Source organism: Poecilia mexicana, unplaced genomic scaffold, assembly GCF_051168715.1.
Source record: "Poecilia mexicana isolate PSO_F unplaced genomic scaffold, ASM5116871v1 scaffold_19, whole genome shotgun sequence".
In the NCBI taxonomy this organism is placed as follows: Eukaryota; Metazoa; Chordata; class Actinopteri; order Cyprinodontiformes; family Poeciliidae; genus Poecilia; species Poecilia mexicana.
Window position 1 is genome coordinate 26,334,390 of NW_028263388.1, and position 15,663 is coordinate 26,350,052.

A 15,663-nucleotide genomic window follows, 5' to 3' on the forward strand; every position below is an offset into this window, starting at 1 on the left:
TAGGAGGGACGACCCATCCAAGATGGCCGCCGGAGCAGCCAATGCGGGGGTCTACTCTTATATTATGTTTATGATATCCAATGCCCAACTTGAAGCTAACTTCACTGTGGTATCAATGCAGCGCATATGATTAACATGCCCTGCCTCTTCCGTGACAACTTTCACACAGACAAATCCAAATCTCTTCCGGTCCGTGTATTTTCAGGCAGTTCGTTTTTTCATTTTAAATGAAATATCAAAAAATGGAAATAGACTTGTTTGTTTCATTTTCCGTTTAGAAAACCAAAAATCGTCATTTTCATTTCAAACAAAAAAATGAACTGCCTGAAAATACACGGGCCTCTCTTCCTCATTCATTCATTCATTCATTCATTCATTCATTCATTCAGCCTAGTGTTAGTTCACACACACATACATTTTTGACCTAATGTAACAGTGTTTAGGTTTTAGAATCCCACTTGCTTCATATGTATCAGTGCAATGGGGAAATAGCGCCCCCTCTCTGTGTGGCTGGTTATATGCTGCTGGTTCCTGTACTCAGTACCCGTCTGTGAAAGCTGCAAGAGAGGTGAGTTGCATTCTTCAGCACACCAAGTAGAAAAGTGTTAGCAACAGATAAAACATCATTTTTATTAACCTAGATAAATAGAGTGGAATTAATATTTACTAGATATGTTCCTGGCACCAATTTTTGTACTTTTAATTTTGTTAATATTATAAAACACTTCATGTGCTAATTTAAAAAGCTAACATAACGCTCTGTTGTAGTGTGTTGACTGAAGCTGAGCCGTAGCACTGATTCGAACCCCGATATGTTCTTATTCAGGTACATCATTTATTATTGTATTCTTCATTGTATGATCTTTAAAATATGATTTTTACTGTAATTATGGCCATTCTCTGAAAGCTGCATGAGTGTGCTGAGTGAAGCTGAGCCGTTGCACTGAGTCAAACCCTGATATTTTCTCATTCAGGAAATAAACTGCCTGATCACCCAGGAGCTCCTTGTCTTCATTAAAAAAAACTACACAACGCAGAGTCGTGGGGTTACTTGGGCCGGCCTGGTACAGTGGAATGAAGCACAACCCGGTTACACTATCATTCAGAATAGCATGTCTGTATACTTAGTGTGTATGTGTGATATTTTAGTCTTGTGTGTGCGAAAGAGGGAAAAAAAATGCATGCGGGTGCAATATTTTGTTAGTGTACATGTGCAATCTTAGTCTTTTATGTATGCATGTGAGAAAGAAAAATTGCATGTGCTTGATATTTTGTTAGTGTATATGCGCCATTTTAGTATTTTGTGCATGTGTGTATGTCTTTAGCAGTGTGTGAGAGACACACACACACACACACATAGTATTTGTCCTAAACAACCCCTCATAAATATTGACAGAGCTCAATATGTCCTAATATGTGGAAAAGGGGCATCGTTTTTGTCCTAAACGGCCCCTCAAAAACCTCTCTCCCTGTGCTCTACCATCTGGCTCAGATGGTAGCAGCCCCAGAGCCAGAAAGGCCGGGGCCTTTTTGGGGACTTCTATTGTGCTTCTGAGCTGTTGTACATAGAAGGCTGCTTGACACCGACAGTAACTCGAGGGCATTAATTTTTACCCACAGCTTCTTCTCAGTTCCTTCTTCAGCAGTTCAATAGCTTTAAGTTCTTGACTGATTCTAGACAGAATCTGTGCTAAAGAAAAACTGTGCTAAAGAAAGAAATGTTTTTAAATATCAGTTTTGACCAAACAATTGTTATTTAATTCCAGTCTAAGCAGCAGTTTCATTAAAATATTAAATATAAAGAAAATATTTTAACAATTTCTATTTATATTACAAAATGTAGATTCCACTGATTCCCAAAACAAACATATCAGCAATGATTGTGCACAAATCCTACTAATGTATATCAAACCCCTCTAAAGGTGACAGCAGGTTGGAGAAAGGTGAAAGGACATTTTGAAAGAAATACAACGATTTATTCCTTTACAGGGTTTCTGCAGCAGAGTTTTACAGAAGATATTTATACACTGTACATATTCTACAACACATAGGTTACAACAACTGATGATGAGAAAAACTGTATGCCTGTTATCAACATTAAAACAAACACCCATGCACACACCAAGATAATTCAGTGCTACACGGCCTTTTTGGCAAAATAACACATGAGATTTTGTTCCTGTTCAACACTGCAGAAGGACAGGGCTAGTCACTGGTTTTATTTATTTATTTTTGTCCTAGACACAAAATTTTATTGGACAGAACAATTTAGAATCTTGAACAGATCAGTAAAGGCTACAATAATTAAACCCTACTTTTCACAATGTTTGATTTTTTTTTTTTTTTAAAGTATTGTAGCAATTGACAATGTTTTAATTGCACCTGACTTTTAGTATAAAAACGCATAACAAATTTTTTTACACTTAATTATAAATTCAGATTACGTTTGATGGTATGATAATGATTACTTTTGATGTTTGTTCCATTTTACCAATACCGGTTATGGAAGAGGATATTTACTATTTTAAAAATATGACTGAAAATACATGTTCAGCATGTTCAGCTGAAAAAACTGAACTGAAGTGAACAAGCCTGTTTCAGACAAGATAAGGTTCCTTTTTTGAGCAATATTTGTGTAAGGCCTTAGAGCCTAAAAAGACAGTTTAAAAAATAGTTTTCCTGTGATCTTTATTGACATTCCACTAAATAACTCAAACTGACAGTAATTCAAGCCTATATCTACCACCCTTGTCATGTTATAGTGTCGGCACATTGTCCTTACTTGCTACCAGTCACTCCGGTCTTCTTAGTCCAATTGGAAATGTTGATAGTATTGATCATGTTTCACAGTTCAAGACTTGTCCTGTCATTTTTTGTACTTACAGTGTCATTGGCAGATAGGTGCCAATATCCAGTGGCTAATGGATGAGATATTAATAATTATAATAATGTGTTTAAATGTATTGGCTGTAATTGCTAAAATGTGTAAAATTCTTAGAATTTTAACAGGATAGTCCTAAATAATTCCAATGACGGCTCTACTACACATTATTTTTCTCATACTTGTCATGCTTCATTTTAATTTCAAATCCTTTGTGGTATTGCAAATATTATGTGTTCACCATGTGGCTGTGACACCCAAGTCAAATGCTTGAGTATGGAATCTTTAAATCTATGGTTGAAAAGTAACTTTCACTGTTACTAGGAAGTCATACAATCCAAGTGTTACATTTTAATTATTTGAAAATGTATCAACAAGGACTGAAGCCTCCTTTCTGTTTCAATGCAGCTTACAGTCACTCAGCAGTACTGACAGATTTTCTGTGCAGAGAACTATAAGTGGCTATATTACAGCCTACCGATTCTGAGACTGTTCACAGATGAAAAATGGAAGAATGAATTGAATTGTGTTCATAAGTGTTCTTCGGCCAAGTATAATGTCTGACAGCTGAAACACACCACAAAGGTTCGTAGAACATTTTCAAATCAAAAAGGAAAATGGATTTTTTTTTACATAGATATTTTCTTGGAAAAAAAGGTTTTTCCAAATTAGGTAAAAATTAAGTGATGGCAAGAGATGGTGTGCATAGGTGGTGTATATAGATGGACAACCAAAACAAAACTAAAGTAAAACCAAAGTTGGCAGTATACTGTTGGAAGAGAGCAGAGAGAAAGAAGTCAGTTGGTTGTCAGGCTTAAACATCTGAGCAATTCTGTTCACAATAATTATGATGCAGAAGTAAAGAGACTTTATTAGATATGTTATAAAATGAAAACTTCAGAACTATAGGTTGATTGTGAGTTGATATCTGAACTGACACAATGTGTTTGTTGGGCAGATAAAAAAAATCCTGACTGTATTTGATTCAAACATCATAAAAGAGTGGCTGCTATAACAAAAGTAATCAAACTATATGAAAAATAATAAAAACATTAAACATAATGTCCAGAGAGGTCATTCATTTCACTCTAGTTCCATTTTCATGATCTCCCAGGTTAGCGATGTTAAATCTTCATACCAAGCTTGGCTTTCTGTGGAAGACACATTACAGTGGTTAACACACCATCAGCACACACTTTTGACCATGATATATTATTCAAGTTAAATGAGGGCTGGGTCAGTCTCTCTGGTTCGAATCTTACCTAAATAACAGGGTGTCAACAGATAACTTTTCATCGGAGGGGACAGAAGTCACATGTGGGATACCCCAAGGTTCAATACTTGGGTTCACCTTAACTAACCCCTTAACTGGTGGTACCAAAAACGGCTGAAAAGGCATACTCAAATTAAATCAGCTGCTGTTCTTGAACAATTTGGAGTACATGCAAAAGCTTGGTCTCTTTATGAAGAAGACGAGCTAAATTTTCCATTTTTGTCGTCAAAAATACTCTAACTGTAAGTAGTTTGTAGCTATTACATTTGTAACATAAAAAAAATTGAAAGATTTTGCTTCACCCAGATTTTTAATTTTGATTTCTTGTAAATACACATTGAGGGTTGAATGTATGGACTGGAAAATACAATAAATCTGTAGAATAAAATATTCTGCTCATGGATGTCAAGATTGATCAAAATAATACAAAAAAGAAATGTCATTTTGGACATGTTTATTTATGAGGATGTACAGGTGTTGTCCAAGTGTGCCATTTGGAGTCTCCATTTGGAGTCTCCAAATGGCACACTTGGACAACATCTAACAGAGAAACTTCAAATCACTGTCACTCAGTGCTTCTACATTGATGAGTGTGACCGCTAGAGTGCAGTCACCATACCGCACTCTAGGGGTACTGTGACCCCGTACCGCTAGAGTGCGGGGTCACTCTCCTTCTACTGAACTCTAATCCACCTAAAAACCTAGGTCTCGATCCGGTTGAAGTGAATTCTTGCACGGTTGAAAATATATCTGAATGCAACCTGACTAGAAACCGTTCCAAAAGCAGGAAGTGAACTGCAGGGCATTCTGTGTCAATACTACAACCATAACAAACTTGCATTTCCACCATTAGAGGAAAAAATAGCTCGTGGTCAGGCGTGGAGTGAAGAGGAGGTAAAGGCCCTCATACAAATATGGTCAGAAGAAAATATATCGCAGCTACTTGTAACCACTCACAAAAATGAGGTTTTCAAGCTAATTAGTGTGAAGATGGAGGCATTGGGATTCCCTCACACAGTTGCACAGTACTGCACTAAGGTAAAAAGACTTCGCCATCAACACATCAAAATACATGACATGCTAAGGGCAAGTGGAAGTTAAGGAGATGCGAAGGGCAGATATGATGAACTAGATGCTGTTGTTGGCACTCGATCCAGGAGCAGCCTGCAACATGTTGTGGAGTCCTACCAAAAAGAGCCTCCACTCTATGTCTTCAGATGTTTTTGTGCCGATTCCTTCAGTATTTCTTGGTGCAGTGCCACCACAGGCAATAAGGGGAACAGGGCTTTCAGTTTGCATCACATAATAAGCATTAATAAGAATAAGTTACTATAACTACGCAGCTGATACACAGCTCTTACATTACATTAAGAGCTTAGTATGAACTGATTCAAGTGGTAAGTGCTTAAAACAAATCAATGTGTGAATGTGCCACAATTGTCTCCAACTGAACAGAAACAAAACTGACATTATTTCTGGATCTAAAGAGGAACAATCTAGGTAGCACACAGCTCAAAACTAGAGTCTAACAATCAGACTCACATGTTCACTAACACTAGGAAAGTAGAGAGAATCATCCTAGTTCTAAAGTCCTAACACTCCCTGCACCTCAAAGAATAGACTAGAAAATATTTTTTTAGTTTATAAAACACTGAACTGCATTGCAGCACAATACATTAAAGACATGTTGGATATCAACCTTCAAGACCAAAAACATGGAGAAGTTGCATTTAGCTTTTACGCTGCTTTAGTCTGGACCAAACTTCCAAAAAACTGCAAAATTACTGAAACGCATAGGGTTCCTATGAATCAAAACTAATATTTTGTTAACTGTATTTTGTTTCTATCATGTAAAGCACAGGCTTGTCGCTGAAATGTTTGATGCAAATAAACTGGATTTCCATTTTCACAACTGAAAAGAGTGTCTTCCTTTATTGGTTCTTGATAATACATTGTGGAGTTGTGTATCAGCAGTAATAAAAATCTGCAAACTAAATAGTCGAACAACAAGGCACATATGGGTGAGGCACTTCACATATTGTCTTTTTATGATAATGATCTGTCATATCGTCAAGTCTAGAAAAAAATACTTGACAAAAGATCAGTCCAATTTCTAGAACCGCAAGCAGTTATCAGTGGGTTTCAAGCCCTTCCCAGTAAGTCCACCCCTTGTTCTGCACTCTGCTCCCCACATCCCACCATCTTGGCTTCACTGTGTCTCTTAGCATCTGGACTGAGCCGGAGGTTTTCAGGACAGTGCTTACTTATTAAAGGTGTTACCATTTAGCTTATTGGTGGCACTACACATTTTCAAAATATTTTTTTAGAAATCATAATGCTACATTTTCAAATATATTTTTAGACTGATATATCTATATCCAGGGGTGCTGTATAGGGGGAGAAAGTTATGACAATTCTAAGGGCCCCTGACTGACAGGGGGCCCTCCACAATTTATTTATTTAATTTTTGTTCATAGAAATAAAAAAATAAAAAACATGGGGCCCTGTCAATTAAACAATTAATCATATTGTGTTTTTGAAGATTGTTTTTAGCAGTAAAAATTAAATATTACCCCTCCCAGACCGAAAAACACACATCCATATTTGCACTGAACACCCCCCTGGATCTGCATGAAATTGTTCGTTCCTGCTTGGAGCGCTTGACAGTGACGGTGTTCAGCAGTAGTCAGTAGAAGACACAAACGACTATGTCAGTTACTATGCTACTAAGAAAAATGATAAAATCAGGTTTAAATTTTTTAATGAAAAATAGAGGGAGAGATAGAAAAAAGTAAGAGTGTCAATTTGTAACAGTTTTTCTCTGAGAGGTGGGTAGACTGTGTGAGATTATCAACCATTTAAGCACAGTTAGCTTAAATACAGTCTACTGTTTGCCTCCTTTTCACTAGCATTTAATGAATTAAGGAAACAAATTACCAAGATATTCATATATTTAACTTGTCCCTGTACTTTACCACACTTAACAGATGAGTCAGTAAGAAGCAGCTCTAACTCACGTCCTTCCTGACTTCCTCCTCTCCTAAGTGAAATTAAAGCTGCAGTATGTAACTTATTTTTTTTTCCACATATTTGTTAAAATTGTCATTATGTTGTGACAGTATGGTATGAGAGATAATCTGTGAAAAATCTATTTCATCTGCTTCCTTCCAGTGCTAGAAACAACCAGTCAGTGGCAGGAGAGTTTCAGCGCTATCAATCACAATCTCATGTGGCTGCTCATTCTTCTTCCCCTTGCTCTGTGCTATGCTGTAGCTAGCATAGCCTGTTGTGAATGCTCAGTCTAGTTAGCATTAGGGGTTGCATCAATTAGTCGACTATTCCGGTGTTTTTCAACCACTGTTCAGTGGTTGAAAAACTGACGATCACCGGAGTGATCGTCAGGTGTGCCGTGGAAAATTATTCAATTTCACCTATGGTACCGTATTTTCCGGACTATAAGCTGCTACTTTTTTCCTAAACTTTGAACCATGCGGATTGTAGCCCGGTGCGTCTTTTCTGTGTATTTTTCTTCAACCACCAGGGGGCTCTCTAGCAGGAAGTGAATCATTAGAAGTCAAAATTGTAGATCAAAGAAGAACGCGTTAATTTTCATTTAGAACAACCACATGCTAGCAGCAGGCACGACGGAGAAATGTTTTCAAACTCATATGATGCAGCTTTTAAGTTGAGGACTGTCGATCTGCCACTACAGGAGGGAAATAAAGCCGCTGCACTTAAGGTCGGTGTGAACGAAACCATGGTTAGTAGTGACTAGTGGCGTAATCATGTAATTTTCTTACCACTAGATGGCAGTAGGTACAGAGCATTTTACATTAATACAAGAGAATTAGTGATGCATGAATGTTACAGGTAGCGGTGAGAGCATCGTATCTAGTAAGACTGTGACGACAGTGATGGAAAAGAGTGAAGCTCAGCAGTAGTTGGAAAGAACATGGGTCCATTTCCCACAACATGTCTGTGTGAAATGAGCTTCTCAAGCCTGGATACTATAAAAACTGAAACCAGAGAGAGACTGAGAGCTGTTGAGGAAGAGCTTTGTCTTTCTTCAATTTCTGCCAGGAAATCAGCTGTTTTCATCCAAACATGCACAGGTTTCATACTAGATGGGTAAAATATACAGATATTGACATTTTGTACATGCAAATCTTCATATTGTAACAGTGAATATGAAGTGAAATCTTTCCCAAATATTATTGCTTCTTTCAGAATAAGAATTATTTTCTGTATTCCAGCTAAAAGAATGCTTGTGAAATAGTTTGTAAAAAACTTTGAACTTTTCTACAACTTCTTTAAATTTAAGACCACAGTGTTGTGGCTGTTCAGGTGTTCAGGTGTATTTTTGAAGTGGACATGTTACGTGCAATTTGAAATAAGAAATGTAAAATGTGATAAAAATACATTTTTGTGTTTATTTGATTCCTATTCAAGACACTTTGATAAGAATGACTATATATGTAATATAGGTGGCTACAGAGTATCTTTGTTTACATTTTTGGTTGGCCTCGAGATTTTTTCAATTAAAACAGTGTACCTTGGCTCAAAAAAGGTTGGAAAACACTGGACTAGTCGATTATTTTCTCTGCAATGACTTTTTTCTGGGCCAGTCGACTAGTCGCAATCACATGACAAAACAGATTTTTCCAAGGAAATTAAAGAAGGTGGACTAGGTGAGTTCTTCAGAAAGCTCAAATTGTATAAAAATGTAAATAATTTAACAAAGAGAAACTGTAAATTACAGCATAGGCTACCGCAATAGGGGCGTTGCGCGCCCGCGGTAGGCAGGAGTCCGATTCCCATCCTCCATTCGCTGTGCCCATGCCTCTCTCCCCCCGCTCCGCTCTCTCTGCCCCCTTACAGTCAGATTGCTGTCAAATAAACTAGTGCCGAAAAGAATTCTTAAAAAAAAAAAAAAAAAAAGAAAGACTACCGGAGTAATGTGCGACAACACGTCATGATGTCGGGCTTTTTTGTCCCTCAACTACCCCAATTGATCAGCGTCACCCTGCGTATTGAAGCTTTTAACCTGCAACTACATAGCATTTTTTGAGAAGTCAGGATTGCTTTACGGTTGCCTAAGAAAGCAAGTTGTAAGCCTTTAAAATTGTGACGATTTTTAAGGGTCAAACGGACTCAAAAAATTGTAACCAGCAGCTGCACTTGGGGGGCCCAATGAAATTTTTTGTCTATATCCTCCTGAGAACCGGCCCATAGACTTATGTCCTTTATAAATGACATTTTGTGATCCTTTATATTTTGTTCCTACTTTGAGTTACCTTATCAAGCCCTACAGTTCTCTGTAGAGGACATCCTGGGCTTTCCAGGGATGTACCATGTGATAGGTTTGCATTCCGGGAAGTCCCTTTTTTTCTACATCAAAATGGCGGGATTACCAGCAAGCACATTTTATGGAAAGAGGAGAGGTAAGTCAAGTATTTAACATTTTTTGCAATTTTTGCCATGATAAATATTGATATTCTTGTTAATTAACATACCAGCAACAATATTTTGATCAGTGAAAACAATTTAATGATTTTTTTTTTAGAAATAACAGACCTTTTATCAATGTCAATTGTAGTGGACATCAGGAGCATTTTAGTGTAATTAATGACTCCACATTGTTGTAGGAGAAAGAAGTGAAGCAGAAAGGATTCTATGCAAGATAGTGGAGGGAGATTCAGACCTGGAGCTGTCAGACAAAGATGATGAGAATGAGTCAAAAAGAAGATGCAGGAGAATCTGATGAAGGGACAGACTCAGAGCCAGAGAAGGAAAGTCGCCGTGCTATGTGGGCCAGGACTAACTTGTATGTTTTTCTTAATTCCCAAGAGAATTGTTAGAATTTAACTTCTGCTTTACATTTCAATTTATTTGTTTTTTCCCCCATCATACAGATTCACCCCTTTGCTCCCCGAACTTCCTGTTAATCAAGATAACTGTAAAATATGTGAAAACTGGAGTCCAATTCAGTACTTTTCACAGTACATTGATGACAAAGTGTTTGAAGATTTGGCTACTTTTACAAACCAAAAACAGCTGCAAACTGCAGGGGTGTCCCTAAATACTACTGCCCAAGAAATGAAGATTTTCTTCGAAATATCAGTACACATGGCCTGTCTTGGCTTTCCCAGAATCAAAATGTTCTGGGCTAAAAAAACAAAAGTGCCAATTATTAGCAAGAAAATGACAAGAGATAGGTTCTACAAACTTAGAAACTCACTCAAAGTTGTCAATGATCTAGATGTAACTGAAGAGACAAAGAAGTCAGACATTCTTTGGAGAGTCAGATCATTGCTTGACCGTGTGAGGCAAGGTTGTCTTAACCTTCCAAGATACGCCAAGGTTTGCATTGATGAGCAAATGATCCCTTTCACAGGCCGCTGTCCCATCAGACAGTTTGTTCCTGGCAAACCAAACCCTACAGGTCTAAAGGTATTTGTCCTTGCCTCTCCAAGTCGTTTGGTACTGGATTTTGAGGTGTATCAAGGAAAGGGCACATTCAGGGGCCAAAGACTGGGAGTTGGAGCTGCAGCAGTCTTGCAACTAGTTCAATCTGTTTCCCCAGGAACTTGTGAATTCTTTGATCAGTACTTCACAACAATTGAGCTAATGGATGTGTTGCTGTCAAAAGGTCTTCCATCAACTGGAACCATTATGAAGAACAGAGTGCCAAAGCCATGCAAGCTGCCAGAAGATAAGCAACTGCGAAATGAAGGGAGAGGGACATCAGTTACAGTGGTGTGAAGAGAGCCTGAGCTGGCTGTCACAAAGTGGTTTGACAATAAACCAGTGTTGATGGCTTCCACCATTTATGGGAAAGATCCAGAGGACATTTGCAGTCGATGGTCGAACAAAGAAAAAGCTCATGTCCTGGTGCGACGACCAGCAGTGATCAGGGAATACAATAATAACATGGGTGGCGTAGACCTGTGTGATCGAATGTTAAGCTTTTATCGCATGTCAACCAGGAAATGGACGTCGCGTGTGATCACTCATTTCTTTGATGTTGCCATCACAAATGCCTGGATCCAATACAAATCTGACAGTAAAGTGCTCAACCTATCAGCTAAAAACACCCAGCAGTACCTTGACTTCAAGCTGCACCTGGATGAGGAGCTGTTGGATGGTTCTTCATCAGATGACAACAGTGAAGACAGTGAAGAAGAGCATCAGCCACCAATCAAAACAAGGATCCCACAACCAGAGCCATCAGTCCGCAGACTAGGAGCCAGCCACATGCCAGAGATGATGGATATCAAATATGCAGAAAGATGCAGGAATAAGGGCTGCAGTGGCAAAACCTACATGAGATGTACCAAATGCAAGATGTTTCTCTGCATCACCAAAAAGAAAACATGCTTCCAGGATTATCATACCTAAAATATTCGGATGAAGAACAAATTAAAAACTAGTTCTTAAGTTACTATATTTCACTGCTCAACAAAATCCATGTTCTATTTTTATTTCAAGTAAAAGCACCAAAACATGATCAGAAATGAAGAATTTCTTGGGTTAATGTGATTCATTAGTCATTCATTTGTACATTTTCACATTTTTTGAAATCAGTCATAATTTACACTGAAACCGTCCTGATGTCCTCTACAATGGACATTCTGTAAAATTTCAATAATAAAAATTAAAAAATAAAATGCTAAGGAATCCGTGTATGGTTCGTTCTTTGGTTTTTTCGTTTCAAAATAAAATTGGAAAAACAAAACAAGTATGTGTTTTTTTGTTTTTTCGTTTTTAAAACAAAATTAGAAAAACGGCAATTGCAAAAATAAAAAAGAAAACGAGCTGTCAATTTAGCTTTTCATTATTTCATTGTTGACAATCGATCTGACCTGGAAGTTCTCTCTGTCCAGCTTACACAGGGGCCGTATCACACATACACATTATGCTCTGCCCAGCACACTTTGTTTTTCTACACTCGTCCAAAGCGACATGTAATTAATTTGATCATGATACTTTCACACAGATAGCCTTTAACTCTGACTTTATATGAAGCTAATGGCTGCTAAATGCTGTATTCAGTAGATATCTAAAGGGCTAGTCTGTCCAATTTTTTTGTACCAACCTTTAATCTGCTCTGGTTTAAAAAGAAGTTCAAACCGCGACTTGAACATTCTGCCAGTCATTCAAACTCTTTAAGTTTTTCCTTTCTGAATAGCATTAGCATACCAATTATAATCCGGTATGCCATGAACAAGCATGCAAAAAAGGTTATCCAAAATATACAATATCTTGGATAAATATTGTATATTTATCTATATCTATTTCAGGCAAATACCTGGAAATAGATGGCAGAAATAGAAATCTATTTCTGGCAGAAATAGATTTCTACCAGGTAGGAAATGTTTGAAATAATTTACCAGATTATTAAAAGCTTAACTAAATAAATGTTTGCCTACGGAAGAGGATTTGGGAAAGAAAAAAAAGTCATCATTCTGTCTTTAATCTCAGAAATCAGACTTCAATCTAAAAAAAAAAAAAAAAAAACAATCTTGAACATCAGTTGGTGTTAGAAAAATGTTACAGGCCCCTTATCCTCTTCTATGGTTTAACACCTCACAATATTTTTTCACATTTTTATAAGTGATGTATGATTGTCCAATTAGAAATGAACATTTCTGTCCCCTTAATGAGACTATTCATCCATCCATCCATCCATCAATCCATTTTCTTCCGCTTATCCGGGTCAGGTCATGTGGGCAGCAGCTTCAGAAGGAAGGCCCAGACTTCCCTCTCCCAGCCTCTTCTTCCAGCTCCTCCAGGGGAATCCAAAGGCGTTCCCAGGCCAGCTGAGAGACATCGTCCCCCAGCATGTCCTATTTATTATAACTTATTAGACTCAACTGACTAAACATAATGAACAACTTTTGAGTTGATACTTTTCATTATTTCTTAGCTGTGGATTTATAAGCAAGAAACATTAAAATAATTATTTAATATTTAATTTGTATCAACCTATATGTAGTCAGAGCTTTAAACTCAAATCTTACAAAATATACAGACAAAACATTTTCATAAAAATGTATTTATTGCAATAACATACAAACAGATATTCAGCCAATGTTTGGGGAATCATAAAAAATATATTCCTATAATTTATAAAAGATGAGGAGACAGTGAAGAAGACGATGTCAGGAGGAAGAAGAGGATCACTGGGAGATTCTGGGAAGCTGCATCCAAACCTGGAGCTGAAACCTCTCCTCCTAAGAGCCGCCTGTATGAAAAAATAAAAATTATTTAAAAAGAAGTTCACACTGCACATAAGAAGCCAATCGAAGGGAAGAATATATTTCACACACACACACACACAAATAATATGAATTTACAAACTACAAAACGATCAGAGGAAGGGAATATTAGTAACTGGTATTGGATGATGTCAATGTTTAGAAGATACCAACATCTTCAGAAGTATCGAACTCTCCAGAGAGGAATATTATATTTTGATACACCTATCAAACAGTATATATGCAAACAAATTAAACTCTTCATGTCACACTTTGAGACGCTACGATCAGATATTAAGCAGCAGCAGAATACGACAAGGTGACTTGCCCAGATCGCGGTTAGCGGGGTAAACACCTCCACCTGCCCGCTGAGCCTGGAGCCGCCGGTCCCCGTTAGCGGAGCTACGCTGCTCCGAAAACTCCGCAGTACATTTAAAAAAAACTGCACATAACTAAGTGCGTAAATGAAGCTATAAGGGGTACTTTCTAGCCTAAAAACATCTTTGTCACAAACTATTAATTTGTGACAAATTAATAGTGTACTTACCTCTGTTTATCGCTGCTGAAGGCGCAGTGCAATGGAAGCCATCTTGCTGGTCCAGAGACGAGACTGCGGTGGAAAGCCACTCCCCCGTGCTCTGGCCTTTCAAAATAAAAAACTTAACTAAAAACTCAGGCTAACTATTTTTCTCGGTGACCAGATCTCCGGTGTTATTTGTTTCTCACAGGAGCAAACTGACTTGCGGCTGGCAGGAAATACTACAGTATATAGCCTGAAATGAACAAGCTTGTCTCCCTGCACCCTGCATAATGTGTGTGATACGGCCCCTGTGTAAGCCGGACAGAGAGAACTTCCGGGACAGACCCATTGTCAAAAATGAAATAATGAAAATCGAAATTGACAGCTCATTTTCTTTTTTATTTTTGCAATTGCCGTTTTTCTAATTTCATTTTAAAAACAAAAAAAAAACCAAAAAAAAAACATGTTTTGTTTTTCCAATTTTATTTTGAAACGACAAAACCAAAGAACGAACCATACACAGATTCTAAGGTGGTTTTTTTGGCCTAAATAGGTAGGAAATCACAAAAAAACAGAAATTGGAAGACACTTTTTTTCTTCGGTTCTCAGGAGGATATCTATAACAATAAATACAATTACAGCTCCCTTAGATGAAAAGCTTTCTCCAATTCAACATCTGTAAACTGTGATTTCAGATTTCATCCAATCTGGACTCAAATTCAAGAATTTGTATAAAATATATAATTGATCATTAAAATCGTGGCATGGTGGTCTTAAATTCTAGTTGCCCAATTTTAATCATACTGGTCACATCACATCTACATGCCTAAATGCATTGAGTTGCTGCCATGTGATTGGCTGATTTGACATTTGCTTTAATGAGCAGTTGGTGTACCAACAGGTGTTAAAGTGGCCGGTGAGTGTATATGCACTCCATACATCACTTTTGCCCTGAGTAGCAAATTAGGGGGTGGGGGGGGGATTTTTGAGAAAGGTTTGATGTCATCCTTCAGTTTTGTCTTTTTGGCAACTAATTCATTCTTGAATGTGCTTTTCCTACGACACTTGATTTGGAGAAGTTAATTTGTTAAATTAATGTCATATGAAATATGTCACCCAATGTGTTTCTTAATTGGGAAACTGTTTAATTTGACTTCAGTGACTACCTTTTCATTTTCGGATATAACAAGCTTTAAAACAAATGGATTGCTGGGTTGCAGATCAAGTAGTATTTACTTCACTGTTACGACTGGCGTTATAAAGTTAATTATGTAAACATTAATGTGCAGGTGCCCGTCCCTGATTGGCTCCCCAGAAGTCAACAGAGACGTCTAATTGGCTGCTTCCCGGAGGTGACGGATATAAAAGCTGCAGAAGCGGACTTCCTGTGTTTCATCCTCCGCTCATCTCCACTGGCCACACCATTTGTTTGTTCACATCTTGTCAAAGTTCTGGAGTTGTAGGAGTGAGCTGCTGTTTGTTTTCTTCATGTTGCGATCTGGCCACCCCTATACGGGTCGTAACGTGAATTGGGGGCTCGTCCGTTTAAACCCCATCCGCAACCACCTCCCCCCCCATATTTGAATTGTGGACTCACCCGTTCAAACCCCTCCCAATTCTGAAGTGGGGTTTTGTTCCATGTCTTCTCTCGCTGTGTTTGGTGAGTGTTCATTTTTTCCTGATTGGCAGTTTTATTTTGTGCATGGGGGGAATTATGGAGAAGGGATTTTCC

General features: G+C 37.8%; 1 protein-coding gene across 1 annotated transcript; it reads left to right on the plus strand.

Annotated features, from left to right (window-relative positions):
• Window positions 1–10,355: 10,355 nt before the first annotated feature.
• On the plus strand, window positions 10,356–11,605 carry LOC148153802 (uncharacterized). Its single transcript, XM_088016354.1, has 2 exons — window positions 10,356–10,752; window positions 11,095–11,605. The coding sequence occupies exons 1-2, from the start codon at window positions 10,356–10,358 to the stop codon at window positions 11,550–11,552; spliced, it is 855 nt and encodes a 284-aa protein (XP_087872480.1). The 3' UTR covers window positions 11,553–11,605.
• The last annotated feature ends 4,058 nt before the right edge of the window (window positions 11,606–15,663 follow it).